This window comes from Porites lutea, chromosome 13 (assembly GCF_958299795.1).
Source record: "Porites lutea chromosome 13, jaPorLute2.1, whole genome shotgun sequence".
NCBI classification, from domain to species: domain Eukaryota; kingdom Metazoa; phylum Cnidaria; class Anthozoa; order Scleractinia; family Poritidae; genus Porites; species Porites lutea.
Genome location: NC_133213.1, coordinates 577,501 through 596,013, shown reverse-complemented (window position 1 = coordinate 596,013; position 18,513 = coordinate 577,501). Strand labels below are relative to the sequence as shown.

The following is an 18,513-nucleotide window of genomic DNA, read 5'->3' as shown; positions in this document are numbered from 1 at the left end:
CTTTGCAGTAATGAGAAACCTGATATTGCATATTGCATATGGCCAACCCCAAACAGTGGTTACAAATCAAAGCACCTGCTGAAGTTCCTTGAAAGGTTAAGATGGCTATGCTTTTATAAAGAGAATGGTTCACCCAGAAAGATACCTTTAGCATTGCTTGGCTTCTCAACTGATTCAGCCGGATTTTCACTTCATGCTTCTGTGACCTCAATGACCCCAACAGAACTTCATGTTAAAGAAGGTGTTTTCTTTTTGAGGTTGGGTATACCTGAAGAACGTTTTGCTGCTCCTTACTATTCTAACTTGCCCTTTATTTCATTCTTGGATTGGGACCGTGAACGACGGCTGTTTGCCAAGTGTCTTAAGTATGAAACGTTAGACTTGACACTTTGGAAGGGAACAAAAGGCAAGAGTTCATGGATAACTATCCAACATCTTAAACAGCTCAAAGATGTTTGCGAGAAGAAGGGTATTGTGTGTGGGTTTAGTTCTTTGGATCTTGAATTAGGCAAGTTTTTTGACCAGAACTCTGATGCTGCTGATCGCATGTTCACCCTTCGCATTGCCGATCTCCTTGACCAATATGTCCCTGGTTCTCAGGGTACTAGTCTCTTCATCAGAGCCGTTTACTGTATTATTGAGCCTTTTAGAGATCTTCAGTTTGGTAGCCCTTCTCAAGTGCAACGGTCAGTTTCAAAAGGAATTACAATATTCAGGCTGTGGAAAAAGGTTTTTGAACTGAAAAAGCTTCGCATAAGGGCTACAAAAGGGGCAAAAAGTGACCCTAAGAAAAGAGGGCATTTTCTAACTTGCGGTTGTGAAACTACTGCTGAAGTTCTTTTCGCTGCTGCCACACTGTATAATTTGGCTATGTTTCTTCACTTTCCCCATCACGGTCCATCTTGGAGCTCACCCCGGAATGCAGGAACTCGAGCTACAGAAAGAATGATAAGTGAACTGCAAGGTAAAACAAACCAGATTCAGTCACTTAATGCCCAACCAACATTTGGTGACATGCTAAACAAAGTCTCCTCTGTTCAATTTAATCAAAGTGTTGAGAGTCAGCTTGCGATGAATGGTGTTAAAATTACTCCTACTACTAAGAGACGAAAAGAAAACTATAAATTTCAGAAGCATTGCGATACTGCAGTCGAATACAGCTATCCATCTTCTTTTAAACTGTTTCAAAAAGAGCAACAAATTGCCCATTATGAGGGAGTCAAAGATGCCCAAACTCTTTTTGAAATGTATGCCCCAGGGGCAGCTGTAGAAGTTTTGAAAGAACGTAATTCTTGGGAACAACCATATTCTTTTGAATTTGTTGATGGTGTAAGGTTTGTTTCAGATGACTGTCCCCTGCCTGTTAATTACAATAAACTTGATAAATCCTTTGCTGATTTGCAAAATGGTACAGAAGCTGTTGATAACCACTGTTTAGAGGATGATATTCACAACTGTTATTTGGCATCCTCTAGTGACAATAATGATTCATCCATTTCAGGAATCAGTGCTCTTGACAATGATCAAGGTGATCCCCTGGAAAACTTTTCCTCTGAGTGTACGAGCAAGTGGCATATAACAAAACTTGAGAATGGTGAGATGAAATCTATCCATATTAAGAAAGCTTTGAAGCTTTTGCTTCCAAGAGAATGGATATCTCGCAACCGTGGTCAGAGACACATTGCTTCTAAGCATCTGCCTGGTCATGCTCCTGTTGAACCTGGTCATGATGTTCACAAGTTTTGTGATGTTGCAGTTAAAGTGCAAGTTAAAGAAACACCTTGTTACCAAATTTGTAAAGTTGTTGCTCTGAGGTCAAAAGAGGGAGCTGATATAGTCTCTGTGAATTCTAAGAAAGGACAGGACATCTCGTTCCGGTACACTTTGTACAGCAGAGTGGAAGGCCAATATGTTATTCCATCAGAACTTCCTGTTAGTCCTTGGCGGTCTGTTTCTGGAATTCTTACTGTGGTTGAGATGAAGTATTGTGACAAAACGTTTTCTCTGACTGAAGAATGTGTCGACTGGCTGTCAAAAAAAGGTTACCTTCCATTTGAGGAAGTGCTTCAGTCAATTGACTCTGCAGGAAGTGATGGAAGTGAGAGTTCTGAGGAACGTGATCACTTTACGAATGAAGAACTTGAGGATGATTTAGGGGGAGGCTACTATGAAGTTGAACGCATTGTTGATAGGCGTCTAAATCCTTCGACTCAACTGTTTGAGTACCTTGTTCGGTTTAAGGGATATTCTGCTGATCATGACATGTGGCTCCCAGCATCTTCTTTCAACATGCCGGTGGACTATGTTAGTGTGTCATCCTATGGCAGGAAGAGAAAATCCTGTACAAATGTTGATGAAAGCTCAGGGGTTCCCAAGCGCAGGTTGACAAATAGTTCTGCAACAACACCAATAAAATCATGGGAAAAATCCAAGAAGCATGGGGCCAGATCAACAGAGAAAAAATCAAAACCCGCCAAAATTAGTTGTTGTAAAAAAGCAGATTCTGATGAATGGTTCGAAACCCAAAGAAATGATGCTAACTTGGTAAATTCACATTCGATTTCTGACATCACCGTAGTGGCTGATGAGGATATACCACTTTGTGTGGAAGGTGGCAACAAGGATGCACATGTAAAGGAGACGCTATTCCGGGAAGATCTTAAGGAAAGAACAACTAAATTTAGATCGTCACGTGCCGATATAGCATCCCATGACTTACCACCAATTAAATATGTCTCTCAACAAGATGTTACTGTTGAACAGGGGGAAAGTGGTTGTTGTAATCCAGTCAATATTCCTTTTCTTCCCCCATTTTCGTTGTATGAGGATGGTGCCAAGGCATTGCGAAAAATGGTTGCAAGGGGATGTAGTGACTACGCCCTTAAAATTTCTTCAATAGGAAAATTTTCTCTTGAAAGTTTGCCTGTCTTGCATAATTACTATGTTTTCTGGGATATTAAGAAGAATTTTAAAGTAGAGAAAGAATTTTTGGAGAGAGATGCTTCTGGGATCAGTGCAAAAGAGAAAGAGACACTGAAAATGATTCTGTACCAAAGGAACCCTAGAGGAAAGTTTTTTGCAGAAAGAAACAGAATCCAGTTGACAATTGACCAAGTTACCTGCCTAATTGGAGAAAGATATCTCAATGACAATGTTATTAACTACCTGATGAATATTTTTGAGAAAGAAGGCAACCTCCTTTTGGGAAGAAATGCTTGCCTTGCTGTAGATTCCTTGTTACTCAACTGTAGTAAAAGCACAATTTCTCAATCCATCAGACGTTGTTGTTGTGGTAAAGATGTCACTCAATTGGAAATAATTCTTATACCCACACACCTGCAGCATGCATCTCATTGGGGTCTTGCTAAAATTGAAGTTAAGACTAAGGCTGTATTTTTTGATGATGGGTTACACATGAGGCATGCTAAAGAGTTGGAGATGGTTGTTAGGATTATAATTAACACCCTACACATATTATCAAGCTCAGACTTGTTTGAAATCAAGGCTTGGGAACCATTACGATTCGAGCCATTTGGTATGCCAGATCAGCCAAGTACTGGAGAGGGATCATCAAGTTGTGGCGTGGCGACACTAATGGCTGCCAGAAACTTCTTCCATGGAGAACCATTGACTTGGACATACGAAGAAACATCATATTTCAGGAGGAAATTCCTTTTGGAACTTATTCAAGATGGACAGCAGCGGTCAGCCTGTTTAAATTAACATCAAAAGGTTGTTGCTTTGTAACTGCTCAGCCAAAATCTTGAGTTTCGTAACAGAACCAGTGTCATGATTCAAAATTTCATTTCCATTGTGGTGTGACTTGCCCCTTTTTGCTCATTAATTTCCTTTTGTCCAACTGATAATAGCCTAATTTATTTTTTAATATGTAAACAGAACTTCAGAACAAACCAGTGCATTCCTTGCAATACTGATGTTGCTTTCTTTCTTTGTGAACCACTTTCTCTAAACCATTTAAACTGGTGTTTTATTTTTTATTTCACATGTTGGCTAATGTTACTGTTTTTTTGCTTTTCAGGTGGTGCAATGCTGTGCGGGTGATGAGAGCAGAGAAACATCAACTGAACTGTAACTTTTTGTATACATATAGGTACTGGTAATCATGATTTCGAGTGCAATTTGGGATTAATAAGCGCAAGTTAGTTTCAAGTGCTTATTTATTCCAAATTGCTCATAAAAATCATGTGATTACTTATTACCGTAAAGTGATCACTACATGACGTTTTGTTCTGATTATCTGGATTATTCATTGATCATTGTTTGAGGATAAATTTAATTTATTGATGCTGCGAATATAAATTTGATTCTGCATGGTTACTTTTGAAGCTTAAGGGGAGATTACAGGCAGATGCCCTGTTTTCCCAACGTTTTGGCCCTTATAATTATCTCCGTGAGAGTTCATTCTGAATCAAAGAAAGGAATCACTTAATTCATAGTTCGAGCTGCCATCAATTTGTGAGTTTTTTTTTCATGAGTTTTAAAATGAATGTAAAGAAAAGAAGGGTGTTGGGGGAATTGATTAATTTGAAGAAGTTTGACAAATTTAAAGCTAAGAATTGATAGATGGACACCAAAACAGTCCACAAACAACCCCAAGAGCTCCCGCGTGGGGGTGAACTATCTGGGGGTGTGTACAAAAATTTTATCCATCTTTTATTACTTTCTCAAATCTACCCTCGTTCATCAAAAATTGACTGTAATCCCCCCTTAATAGCTTAAGGGTTCTGCTTCTCAGTGTAGAAAAATGGGGAAACATGATTAGATACACAAAGAAAAGTTCACATCTTTTTATTGTAATTGTGCCTATATTTTCTCTGTTTTGTTTGGCCAAATCAAGCTGCTGCTGATAATTGAATCCTTTTTAATTTCAACTTTTGTTTCTAGTAAAAATATTTTAGCTTTTGGCAGCCCAGTTACACACGAGCGGCCAGTTACACACGAGCAAGTTTTCCTTGACAAGTGTCATTGACAATTTTCATTTGCTCATGTTTATAAACGACAAGTTTTGCATTGCGAAGTTTTATTTGCTGGTGTGAACAAATGAACAAGTTTTCTGTGACAAGCGTTCACGGTAGCCGGCAACTCAATTACACAGCGGACAACAATTTTCTCTTGACAAGTTTTCCTTGTCGACCCATACAAACCAGCAAGTTCTGCAGCTTGTCAAGTTTTTCTTTACACACCACCAAATAACCCTTGTCATGGAAAACTTGCTCGAGTGTAACCGTCTTTAAGCAGTGAAATAAACATTCATGTAACTGAAGTGATCAATAAAAATATATAATAAACAGCTAGTTGGTTCTAGTTGTTCTACCTTGGTTTATCGTAGAAAGTATGTTAATTGCCTTGTGTACAATGCTGCTTGGTGTTATGAATTCTGCGCTCACTTTCCTGGCTTACAAAAGTCTCCTAAAATTCAGACTGCTCCAGACAGCAGTACATTTAGAGTATCATTTACTAACACAAGAATTCCAGCTGTTTGTCAAAAAAAAAGAAAAACAGAATGACAAGCAACAACACTTTGCGAAGAACTGCAAGCAAGCAACTGCGTATAGATCACGAGGTGCCCCTGCTAGAGGCATCGGGCCACCCCCAGTATAGCAGGGAAAACTGCAAACCAGCATTGTTTCGAGGTTAACTTTGCCTAAATTACATTTAGCCACATTAATATAAGTATTGTTATTGTTATCATTATTATTATTCCTTTCATTTATATTAATTAATCTAATTCCTGGCTGGGAAATAAATTTGATCAGCTGGCTGGGAAACTGACCAATTTTATCTAGCTGGCTGGGAAATTTCTTGTGTGTCTTGCTGGGAAAAAGGAACAGATAATATTTTCCCAGCAACACTGAAAAACACTTGAAGATGCCTTAATAACATTTATTTTCATTAATGGGGGTATAATAATACATTTTACAACAAATTGGTCGTTGGGTGCCCCTGTATAAACACATGGTAATTAATGATGTGGCTGAAATACAGTGTTTAATCAGGGGTCTTATGGAGTTTTGCTGAATTAACGGATACACATAGTGGTGTATTTACATGGAATAAGTAACACTGAGTTCCATAATAATATTTTGCGAAAAGAAGTTGTCGACCTCAGGTAGATGTATGTTTTGGTTATTGTAATTTTCCGCGAGCTGAGAACAATAGAATATTTATCTGACTTCGTTAAAGAAATAAATTCTTTTACGAATAACTGCTCATGAACACGCATTTATACATATTTAATTTGACATCAATACAGTTCATGACCTACAGTTAAAACATCCCGTACTATGAATTTATTATAATCAATCACGCACGTGAGGGCCATTCACTTGTTATTTAGTTGGATTTTTTTCCGCAGTTCTTGAACGTGCGACGGCAGCTATTTTCTTCTGGATAACGACCTATATAGTATACATAACCTCTGGTAACGCCGGTGTGAACCTCGGACAATCTTGGACAGAATAAAATGAGAAATAAAACCACCCCTCCCCCCGAATCAATGATGAACTCGCGGTCTAACCAAAGCGCGCCATTTTTTCCATCATTGAAATGGGGGGAGGGGCGGTCTTAATTTCTCATTTATTTTGTCCAAGATTGTAGATACATTCACGCTCTGTACTGTCTGTAAACCATGATGGTAGTGCAAGTCAAGATTGTATATTCAAATTGCTCCATGGAAAGGGTTGCTCCAATTTTTTTCTCGTCTTACCTGTAATTATAAAACCGTAAACACCAGAGAAAATGTCTGGAATGTTCATCATTTCTCAACCAGTCAGTTGGGAGCTGAAATCCACCAAACTGCAGTATGGATCAGTCAAGAGTTGAAACGAAAAAACGAGCTGGCTTTTCTTTCTAAGACAACCTTTCTGTTGAATAATGTTTCAAAACCTGTGTTTCAAGTACAGAAACGTTCAGGCGGAGCTGTCAAAACTTGACCTGTTCACACTCTAAACATTAATTGGGTCAATTAAAAATGAGACAGTTTTTCTAGACAAACTTGAATATTTTAAGCATGAAAGAATGAGGAAAAAAGTTAGTCGCTCACTGTAGCTTGAAAATAGTAGTAACATACCTAAACAAATGTGACCGTGAACGGGAAAACATACCTTAACGCTTATCCGTTAAATGCTCTCTAATGGACGGATAGTTAACGGCCTTCACAGCATTCTAACGTTTTGTCCTTACGTTCTAACGGTTATCTAGTTGTGCCTAACAGATGATCAAAGCGTTCTAACGCTTCCTCCTAATATAACGGCCTAACGGCTGACTAAGTATGTCTAACGGATGAAGAAAACGTTCTAACGGTTACGCAATTTGCTCTAACGGATGACTGGAGCCATTTAACGGTTGTCTAACGCTCTACATCTAGGGACTTAAACGTTTGTCTAACGGTTTACATCTAAGGACTTTTTACAAACGAATAGCGTAACTTTCAGTCCGATGTTATAAACACATGATCGTGCCGAACGTCTTACACTCGCAATTTTTAATAAAAACTGAGTGACAAAGTGCTGACTTCATGATGAGACAAGCATTAAAAAAAATATTTCCACGGTGAGCAAAACTCAGTACTTTCACTTTCTCATTGAGAAGGACAAACTAAGAATTCTGGTCCTTTATTATCACGTGAGACGCGAACGTAGCGTAGCTGAAGTCCTGCGTGTAAACAATTTTAATCGCTAGTCGTGGCGAACATTTTTTATTGTTTTACTCAAATTTATTTGTCTCTTGTACTTATTTTTGCACCATGACTTTGTCAAGAGTTTTTCTAAAGTAACTGTTTTACCCGGGTGAGCCGTCGATTCGCGAAAGATTACGCTTTCTAGCTTGGCCGAGTATGCGAAAGCAGTGCCTTCTGAAGTCACAAAGTTAGTCTCGAAGCGACAACGCGTTGGCGCTGGTTTCACCAGATTAAAGTTGTTTTCATCACATACATGTAGTTTAAAATTGGTTTCGTCTGATTCAGTTAGACAAAAGTCTATCAAAATATTCATCAAACCTTCCGCCGGAATATGGCCGTTTCTCACATCTTGGAACATGTAAACAACTTTATGCAAATTTTTGAACCCGCACTTTGTAAATGGAAACCAATTAATTATTCTACTTCAGTTCGAACGACGAAGACCACTTGATTATTTTATTGATTCAAAATAGCAATTAAAGGAAACAGAAGGTTATTGATCATTTGGGATCCCACCTCCCAGTTCGTAGCACTTTATCAATATATTATAACTACGAGTGAAGTCCTTCAAGTTTCAAAAATGATCTACTAATTTTATTAAAGTACATTCTTATTGACTTACAAACATTGCCCTTAAAGTGAGAAAATACTGGAAGTTACTCTAAGAACTAAAATGCTTACAACAGGTGCTTTCACTTATTCGTTACTGTGTCCGTGTGGTATTTGCGTACTTAATAGCGCGACACCTAGCATTTATCTTAGTTTTTATGAATGCCCACAGTTTATCCTTTTCTGTCACAGATTCTGCAGGAAACTTGCTAAAAACTAAAACTTTTAATGAATTTAACTTATTGCTGTCTAGGCATTGTTTACCGTGAGAACCATCGGTGTTGCTGTTCATGATTTCTTCCTTCGTGAAAAAGAAAGGAAGAAGGTTAACTGTGCATCTGTGCCTGTTTACTTCTTTTTGGAGTGCTTCCCGAACCCGCTTTACTTTCCTCGGGGTTACACATGTCCGAATAACATCCTCTGCAACTGGGATTTCAACGGCGCTGTCTACGGCACTGTTGGAACTGACGGTGCTGGGGAGAGTTGCTGGTGTAGGATCAGCAGGAGTTTCCTGACAGGGACCGCGCAGAGGGAGGGGCTGGGGGGGCTTTAGCCCCCCCACTTTTTTGCAAGAATAAAAATAAATTAAACAGAAAATAATTTAACAAAAGTAACGGAGTGAAAAACAGCAAAAAATCGTTAATTCGAAAGTGACCAGAGTTACTGGCAAAGACAAACGCGCAGATAAATAGACAGAATGAAGCATTAGTCGTTACAATTGTAAAATATTTTTTCGCTTCTAACCTAGCAGAGGTAAACGTCTTTTAAATGGCTTCTTTTTCCTGCGGACCTCTCAGGAAAACGCGTTGTTTCGTAATTGGTCAATTTCGATCCAAAGTAATAACTGGGTTTAGTTTATAAGGCGATTCTCAAACAAATTGTTTATTAGTTTCAACCTTGATTTTTGGAAGATCATGAGGATATTGTTTCTCTTATTATTGTGCGTCCTGATTTTAGCTCGATCAGCGCGAAGTCCGCCTTTTGATGTCAGGCTTCACGGCTCATTGAGCATTCCAATTGCAAGTTTTGTTGAACGCGGTCTGTTTATAAAAACATTTTGTCATCGAAAGTACTTAAACCGCAGAATTGTGTATAGCTCTGGTCATCAAGGAACATTCAATCCGGCGGTTATTACGAACAAAGAAGTGCACATGGTACCATGCAACATAAATACGAACGACGAGACTTCACATACCACTAGTAATGCAAAGAAGAGATCTCTTAAAATTTCTGATTACTTTTCCAAACAAAATGGAAAACCTTCTTTATCTGGTGAGTAAACTCTGCATAATTTTTGCTACTTTTTTCTGAATCTATTCTATAATTGAATTTTCATTCACTAAATTATTTTCAGTTACCGTTTTGTTTTGCCGTGTAAATATTTTGAATGAATAATTAAACAATTATTGAACTCGGCTTTCGTATGATATGAAGATATACAGATCTCGGAGGGTGTTATCCACCGGGCTCAAACCTTCGGCTTTGGCGGATAACCCCCTCGATCTGCATAACTCTTCATATCATACTCAGCCTCGTGCAATAATCGCTCAGTAATTATACAGCCTTGAGTTCAAGGCTGCTCAAGCAAAATCGTTGGATTTCTGGCTTATTTATAGTAATTAAAGGTTGATATCAGTAGTATAACATAACAATCTATGATATTTCAATTTAGTGATGGTGAATTTTCAGACCCGATAGCAACATCACTGAAGATGTGGAAAAAAATCAATAGTTTTATCGTTATTCGCATTCTCCGTCACTTTAGAGAAATTGAATAGAAATCCACAAGCATGCCCCCCCCCCCCGGCCCCCCAAAAATTTTCCTTCATGCATTCTTCTTTAGCCCCCCCACTCGAAAACTTGCTGCGCGGTCCCTGTTCCAGTGTAGGAACAACAGGAGTTTCCACTGTAGGAGCAGCAGACGTTTCCAGTGTAGTGTAGGAACAGCAGAAGTTTCCAGTGTAGGAACAGCAGGAGCAGCAGGAGCCGGGAAATGTACTGAAAGGCTAGTGTCCACTTCAGCGCTCAAGCTTTCGAAAGTGTCTATGTCAATCGTCGACAGGTCATGAAGAGGCGGAACACTCGCAGACAAACTGACTGATAACAGGTCTATGTTTAGTGGGTTTGGATACTGTGAAAAAAAAGCAGAACCAAAAAATTATAAAAATCATAAGAAGAAATACAACACTGATTTTCTGTATAACACCCAAACGGTGACTGGCAAGCAACCTCTGTTTCTCAGATTTACCAAATTGCTAACACTTTATAATTTATGCTGAAAATTTACGAAGAGAATTTCGGGATCAATTTGACGCAAAGAAAGAACACTAGCTAGCGTTTACTAGAATTGCTTTTTTCTTATCAAGAGAAATATAATGTTGGATTCTAGGAAACAGTATTACACCTGAGAAATTCAATGAAATCTTCCAGCTTTCCTACAAATAGCAAATGGATGCCATATGAAGAGCCACTGCGATAACAATATTGTCTCTCTTTTTCAGGTTGTCGAGCGAGGGGAGAAATTATGGTATTTTAAAACGAGAAAGTGAACAAAGCCACGCAAACACATGCGCAATTAAAGAAGAAAACTCACCATGGTCTCTAAGGATTCTAGTCGCTTCTCGATCCTTGACAATCTCTTCGCCATGTTACCCTCCATTGCGGCGAGCGAATCTTCGAATCTTTCCATCATCTGCAAAAAATAGGCGGTCGATGACTGCATGTAGCTTACTTCCGCGGCCTGCTATTACCTACAATAGTCTCTTTAACTGCCGTGAAACAACGACACTAGAAATTGCTCACAACTAAAGACAAGTGAAACCATGCTGTGATGAACGAAACAAAAACTGTGATAAGGCCTATTCTAATTGTAACCTCTCTTGTGCGTGATCCTCAGTATAAGGTGTCTCAAACCACTCAAGAGCTTTGAGAGCACATGGCAAATCGAAGATTTCTCGTCTGATCACGTGCTAATTCCGAGTAACAATCGACGAGGTTCCAAAGCAAAAGTTAAGATCGCGAAATATCGGGTCAAAATCAACAGAGGTCGTTGTGGGCTCGGATTCTATTGTTACAAACACTCACTCACTCAGACCACTAACTATGCTCAGACGGATAGCATAGTAGCTTACGCCTCTTTAGGATGTAAGCTACAACAAAGAGGTAAAATATAATTTACATATGTACACAGAAACAAATTGCCATCAGCATTTTCCAGCGCTAAAATAAGCTCTCATTTGTCAGTCTTAGATGGAAAAATGACTCGACAAGAATTGAACCGAGTTAGAACATTACTTGCTGAAACATTACTAATGCATGTATTTACCTTACAGAGTCTTTCCTGACCCCGGAGCTGGTCCCTCAGAAGAGCGCACTCTCGGTCTTTTGCTTGAAGTTGCTGCTTTAAGATGCTGATCTCGTCGCGGGTCTCGTCAGAAGTAACATTTGTTTTCTTTTTAACTCTGGAAGCTTCGCGGTTAGCAGACCACTTCCCATCCGGATTTTGTTGTTCCACCAAAAACGTTTGGTATGGATCTTTTTCGGCTGACTGAGGGTTGACTTCAGGGGTTGACGGCTGACTCAGACTCGTTGACGAAGGTTTTTCCACTCCAAGAAGATACAAGTTTATCAAAACTATTCCCTGCCTACATATTGATTGCGACAACTTACACTTTCCCCTGATCTATCTAAATTCCAAGCTACGATTTAGTAAGAAAGCTACGTCGCTTCAATTTTACTCTCATTCAGCAATGCGATCAATTCCCAGTATAAACAGCTTCTTTCAATGAAACTGCGATTAGGCGTTATTTTTCCTGCAGGTTATTAGCAATTTACCTCTATGAAGTAATCAATCATTAATTAAAAATGTTTCTTCACTTACTAGTCCCGCACAACGATATTTTAGATTTTTGAAAATTTGCAGTGCGATAGATTTCGAAAATCGGCGAGATTTTCATCGTCGTATTTCAAATAAGGGAAAGGAAATTGGGTCGACAAAACGTAGCATATAAACCGGTCTAATTGAGCATGTTCAAATTGATTACTTGAAGGTGATAACTGGCTTGGAGCAACTTCAGAATACCCGGCCACTCACACCCTCCCTACTGCTCTAGTGGCCCGTGGTCAGCAGTCGGCTAGCAACTTTGCATATATGTACTAAGTGTTTAACTGAAGTGCTACCACTGTCAGTAGTTCGGTAGTCAGTGAATTAGTAATGAAGTAAAAAGCTCTAAACTTAAGTGCTACTGTGGTCCCCAGTCCCGCAGTGGATGAAAGAATCAGGTATATTCGTGGTTTTTATATAAAGTTATTTTGTTAATTGTCACGACTGTGGGACTGCGGTAGCAGCATTTGAAAACACATATTAAGAGGCCAGGTAACTGGTGAATTTACAAGTGATTTCATGATGGTAGCTACCTTGTCGGGCCGCGCTACCTTCCTTGGCGGCTCAATGCTCTCTTCTTCCAAGCTGGACATCTCTAGCAGGTTTTCGTTGCTCCACTCTATGTCTTTTAAATTCAACACGCTCTCGTCATCCGCAATAGCAAATCGTACGTGTAAATAATAGTAATTATTCGCACTGATTATACCATCAAACAGAAGCAACAACTACAAAACAATTTTCCTGGTTGTGGCAGTTCACGGTCACTTCACCCCGTGGTCATTTCCCCCCTACCAAAAGAATTTCCTCAGACAGCACAAACAGTTGAGGTTAAAGTCGTATTCCAAATATCCAAATAAACAAGTCTTTGAAAGATCGGCTTGCTGTTCTGCAGAAATAGGTCTCTCCATGAAATAACATAAGTTCATTGTCAAATGTTTCGAAAATCCTAGATCTCAAATGGTTTTTCCGAAAATTGATATTGGACGCCCTTGGTACGTGGAAAGCGAAATGGTTTCTGTGTTTTCCAGGGGCATTTCAATTTCTTGTGGCGGAAAATGATGTGCCTTGTTAATATGCTTTATCATCATCATGGAACATTAATTGTTAGACGAGATTGACGCAGTTTTAAGAGCGCTTGTGAAAATCCGTTGATATGTAAATAAGTATCCTCAGGTTTTATAAACAGATTTGCGTCAAAAAAACTTCCCGTACGTCAAAAAGGAACTCAGAAGCAAACATTCGTATTCTTCATTATTTTGATTAATAAATAAATAATACTGCTAGTTCAGTGCTTGTTTCCAAAGACAGAGTAAGAGAGAGCGTCTGAAGATTAAAAGTAGGGAACTTACGAACTGACGACTTTCGCACGACGACGCCGTTGGGCCATGTCATAGTCCTGCGTCGCCGTCATCTAGAAATTTGAATTTACGATTTTAAGTAAAGACGACGACTTTGGTGCGCTTGCTGCAAATTTTCCCGCCGTTTCTGAAGTTTGTTTTTTATCACTTCATGATCATAAGCCGGGTTGTTCAAACCAAAATGCCTAACTTCAGAGAAACAAGAGCTTGTATTGCTTACGCTTATCGAAACAACCTTTTAAAAGAACAAGAATTTGTACTTTTATACGATGCTCGTAAGTCAAAAAACCCAGAGTTTCCGTATTGGAACTACGAAAGGTTCGATTTGGACGAGAAAACAAACGACGAATGCAAGGTTGAGTTTCGTTTCTACAGAGATGACATTTATAAACTTGCGGAACAGCTGCAGTTACCTGACGAGATAACCACTTACAATGGTTTAGTAGTACCTTCGGTACCTGCATTATGCATGTATCTTAAGCGCTACGCCTACCCTTGCCGATACGGAGATTTGGTTTACCATTTTGCCAGACCGGTTCCTGAGATTTCTATCATAAATAACCACATAATGGACTTGATTTATGAGCGCTGGCATCATCTGCTTACAAGGTATAATCATGATTTGTTATCCCCTCCCAAGCTTCACCAGTATGCTGATGCTATCCAACAGGCAGGAGCTGCCCTAGATAACTGCTGGGGATTCATAGATGGAACTGTACGTCCAGTTTGTAGGCCTAACGAAAACCAGCGATCCATCTACAATGGCCATAAACGTGTCCACTCTATTAAGTTTCAGGCTGTCGCTTTGCCTAATGGATTAGTGGGGAATCTATTTGGCCCAGTTGAGGGAAGACGCCATGACAGTTTCATGCTAGCTGCCTCCGGATTCTTGCAGGAACTGCAAAGGTTTTCCAACTGCCCCGTAACTGGCCTTCCCCTCTGCGTGTACGGTGACCCCGCCTATCCGATACGTGCACACCTACAAAGGCCCTATAAAGGGGCAGTCCTGACCCCAGCTCAACAAGATTTTAACACCTCAATGAGCACAGTTCGCTCTTCCGTCGAGTGGATATTCGGGGATATTGTCAATTATTTTAAGTTCTTAGATTTTAAGAAGAATCTGAAAATCGGATTGAGTGCTGTAGGAAAGATGTATGTAACATGTGCGTTAATGCAGAATGCACGAAGCATTTTATACGGTTCTGTTACGTCCGAGTATTTTGGTGTTAATCCGCCAACTCTAGAGGAATACTTCATTTGATATAATGTGCTCAAGATACACTTGCGATACTCCAGTTATACAACATAAACACTCTAGTCGCTTGAAGGTTTAATTTGAAATGCAATAGAACTCAAGTTCAAAAAAGAACACATGTTAAGCCAATAGTAGTGTTAACACGCGTGCCAGAACATGTACGTACAATAAAGTGATGAAAATCAACATCGAAGGCTAAGGTTGCTTGTTCATGGTATTATATTACAAAACCAAAAACAACAACGAAAAAATAAGTTGCGTGTTTACAAGAAAACTGAACTATAACTACTCCGATCATAACTACGGTCCCTTTTTTAAGAGTTCAATGACTGCTTGTGTTTGCGCTTGCTGGCTGTTAAGCATCATTTGCATCATATGCATAAACTGCTGTTGCTGCTGTTGCTGTTGCTGCACCTGTAACTGTTGCTGGTCCCGCAGCTGAGTGAACAATGCTTGCTGGGTAGCAGCTGTAGCTTCGTCTTGCCTCCTCTTCATGTCCAGCTCATCTCGCCTTAACTGAGAGTCCCTCTCCGCTGCCTCCCTTAGATAGTCAAGGGTGTCACCACTTTTTTGGCGCTTTTTTCGTGGTTCATCTTTGCCATTTCTCTTCTTAGTCTGAGCTAGCCTCTCCATCGCTCTCTCCCTCATCTCCTCGCCTGCTGCTTTATCTTGATCTGCCTTGTTTCGATCCACATCAGTGCGGGATTCCTTGGTCTTCTCTTCCTCCTCTCTTCTCTCCATATAGTCTTCCATTATTTGATCTATTTCTCGGTATTCGGGGGAAATTCCCGAGCCCCTCTCGGCCTCTCTCTTCCTGGCCTTGGAATCCCTTTCCAGGATTTTCAAGCGGTCCCTCAAACCCTTTTGCGAAACGCAAAATTGGGGCTCTTTGATGTTATTCAGAATTTTGCATATTTCGTCTAAACAGTTTCCCCGCTCTCTGGTGCCTGAAAGGTACTTCCATAGTTCCCAACTAAGGAGTTCGCGACCAAATATGGTGTCATGTTTAACTGACCACTTCATTTTCGGCATTCTGTGAAAAAAATTATAAAAATATATAAATATAATTTACTGAACAGTTAAATCACTAACTTACTAAGCTAACTGTTAAGGTAACGTTTCTCCGCTAGCTATTTATCTATGAGATCACACTCGCTGGTTGATTGTCTCACAAGCTTAAGAAAATAATACAATGGAAAATGAAAAACAACAAAATCTGTTCGCACAGCGAGCAGAAAAGCAAGCACAGCTGTAAGTCAAGGAAAGTTTGCGTGTTTCTACAACACCAAGCTAGCTATAAGATCCCTCTTAACAAGAGAAAAGGAGTAAAAAATAAACTTTTCATTGACTTTAAAATTGTTTTGAAAGCTGGCGGGGTAAGAAATTTTTTTTTTGGTTCAGCGAAGTATGTAAACTTACTTGCTATAGCCAACTCGGCTCTGTTTCTTACTGTTGATGTGACAACTCAAAAAAAAAAGATACGCGACTTTTCGGTCCTTTCAAATTTAATGAGCACCAGAAAATGTCTTATACTTCAGTGCAGTGTGATTAAAAAGAAAGATGTCCATATAGCAATCAACTTTTCATTCATACCTTTTCGTGCCTTCGCCAGCGCCTTCATGAGTTGCCATGGCTGTAGAAGGTAGAATTGAATGAAAACAGACAAAAAAAGTCAAAGACATTGGTAAAGAACATGTTACTAATATAATACTTTGATTTTTCTGGCAAAAACACGTGAATTATCGATAGAAAACTTTGAAAACTAACCTCACGTCCTGCTTTCTTTAAGACGCCGGAAAATCGCTCTTACCAACGTCGTTGACTTTTGCTCGACGCCGGCAAGTGCCAAGACAGGCATGCGCAGTAGGTATGTCACGCAATCCAACGGCGTCGTCGTGCGAAAGTAGTCGATTCGTAAGCTCCCTAGTGACCGACCGAGTTAACGTTCTGATGACGACTGTGATGAGTAAAAGGGAAATACGAATAGGATCATGACCACGAGCCTAGAAAAAATAGTTGATACTATACAAGCTACATAAAAGCAAAACAAGAATGCGCGGTTTATATCAACAGTTATGTCACCTCGCGGTTGACTGTTTGTTTTGCAAAGTAAAGAAAAACTGTAACAGTGCAATCGGGTCTGAAAGAGAATACTATAGGAACTCGTGTATCTACTCTGAGAATGCTCTTAAACCGATTGACACTGAAACAGCACTTGACCGTGAAAGCCACGAAGCCTGCTCTTTAAATGTCACGGTACACTATTCCTTTGATTACGCCCAGCAGGTCCACATCCCCAGCAATCCCATGCAACCTGGGCCAATCTACTTCAAAACTCCTCGGAAGTGTGGGATATTTGGAGTTATGTGCGAGGGCCTACCAAGACAAGTCAATTTCCTCATAGATGAGGCCACTTCTGCTGGGAAAGGGGCAAACGCAACAATCAGTTACGTCCACTACTATTTTGAGCACCATGGATTAGGAGAGACAGACGCACAGCTTAATGCTGATAACTGCTCGGGTCAAAATAAAAACAATTACTTTTTGTGGTACTTAGCGTGGAGAACTTTAATGGAACTGCATCATTCCATCACATACTCTTTCCTTATTGCCGGTTACACCAAGTTTGCTCCGGACCGTTCTTTAGGACTGATAAAGAAAGCCTTCAAAGTCACGTACGTTTCGTTGCTGTACGAATTTGCACGACTAGTAGAGACCTCCAGCACTAGCAAAGCACAACTTGTTGGCACGCACGACGGGCGAGTGATTGTTCCTGTGTACGACTGGAGTTCGTTTCTCGGGCAGTACTTCAAAAAGTTGCCGAAAATTAAAAAGTTTCATCATTTTCGGTTTTCAAATGAAAACCCTGGCAAGGTCTTCTACAAAGAATTTGTTTTTAGCCCAGAACAGTCGTTTATGTTGTTGAAGAATAATGCTATTCTTCCGCCACCTTCTATCCTTCCTGACGTAGTAAATCCAGATGGACTGACTGACAGTTTTCAGACAGATGAGACAGATCAGACAAATCAGACAGTTTTGTAAACCCGGAACGGAAGATATCATAGCTCCGGCTCCACTAAACTAAGTCACAACAGCTAATGCAGGAAAACAACAGAACAGTTAGATTTCTTTATCACAAGTGAAACCATGCTGTGATGAACGAAACAAAAACTGTGATAAGGCCTATTCTAATTGTAACCTCTCTTGTGCGTGATCCTCAGTATAAGGTGTCTCAAACCACTCAAGAGCTTTGAGAGCACATGGCAAATCGAAGATTTCTCGTCTGATCACGTGCTAATTCCGAGTAACAATCGACGAGGTTCCAAAGCAAAAGTTAAGATCGCGAAATATCGGGTCAAAATCAACAGAGGTCGTTGTGGGCTCGGATTCTATTGTTACAAACACTCACTCACTCAGACCACTAACTATGCTCAGACGGATAGCATAGTAGCTTACGCCTCTTTAGGATGTAAGCTACAACAAAGAGGTAAAATATAATTTACATATGTACACAGAAACAAATTGCCATCAGCATTTTCCAGCGCTAAAATAAGCTCTCATTTGTCAGTCTTAGATGGAAAAATGACTCGACAAGAATTGAACCGAGTTAGAACATTACTTGCTGAAACATTACTAATGCATGTATTTACCTTACAGAGTCTTTCCTGACCCCGGAGCTGGTCCCTCAGAAGAGCGCACTCTCGGTCTT

The 18,513-nt window shown here is 39.8% G+C and overlaps 3 protein-coding genes across 3 annotated transcripts; 2 read left to right on the top strand and 1 right to left on the bottom strand.

Annotated features, from left to right (window-relative positions):
* Nucleotides 1-13,730: 13,730 nt before the first annotated feature.
* On the top strand, nt 13,731-14,810 carry LOC140923533 (uncharacterized). The gene has a single exon (XM_073373612.1). The coding sequence runs from the start codon at nt 13,731-13,733 to the stop codon at nt 14,808-14,810; it is 1,080 nt and encodes a 359-aa protein (XP_073229713.1).
* A 177-nt stretch (nt 14,811-14,987) lies between these two features.
* Nucleotides 14,988-15,836, bottom strand: LOC140923448 (uncharacterized). Its single transcript, XM_073373542.1, has one exon. It carries the CDS (start codon nt 15,834-15,836, stop codon nt 15,105-15,107), a length of 732 nt encoding a protein of 243 aa, XP_073229643.1. The 3' UTR covers nt 14,988-15,104.
* A 1,195-nt stretch (nt 15,837-17,031) lies between these two features.
* LOC140923447 (uncharacterized) lies at nt 17,032-17,873 on the top strand. Its single transcript, XM_073373540.1, has one exon. The coding sequence runs from the start codon at nt 17,112-17,114 to the stop codon at nt 17,844-17,846; it is 735 nt and encodes a 244-aa protein (XP_073229641.1). The 5' UTR covers nt 17,032-17,111; the 3' UTR covers nt 17,847-17,873.
* Nucleotides 17,874-18,513: the final 640 nt, after the last annotated feature.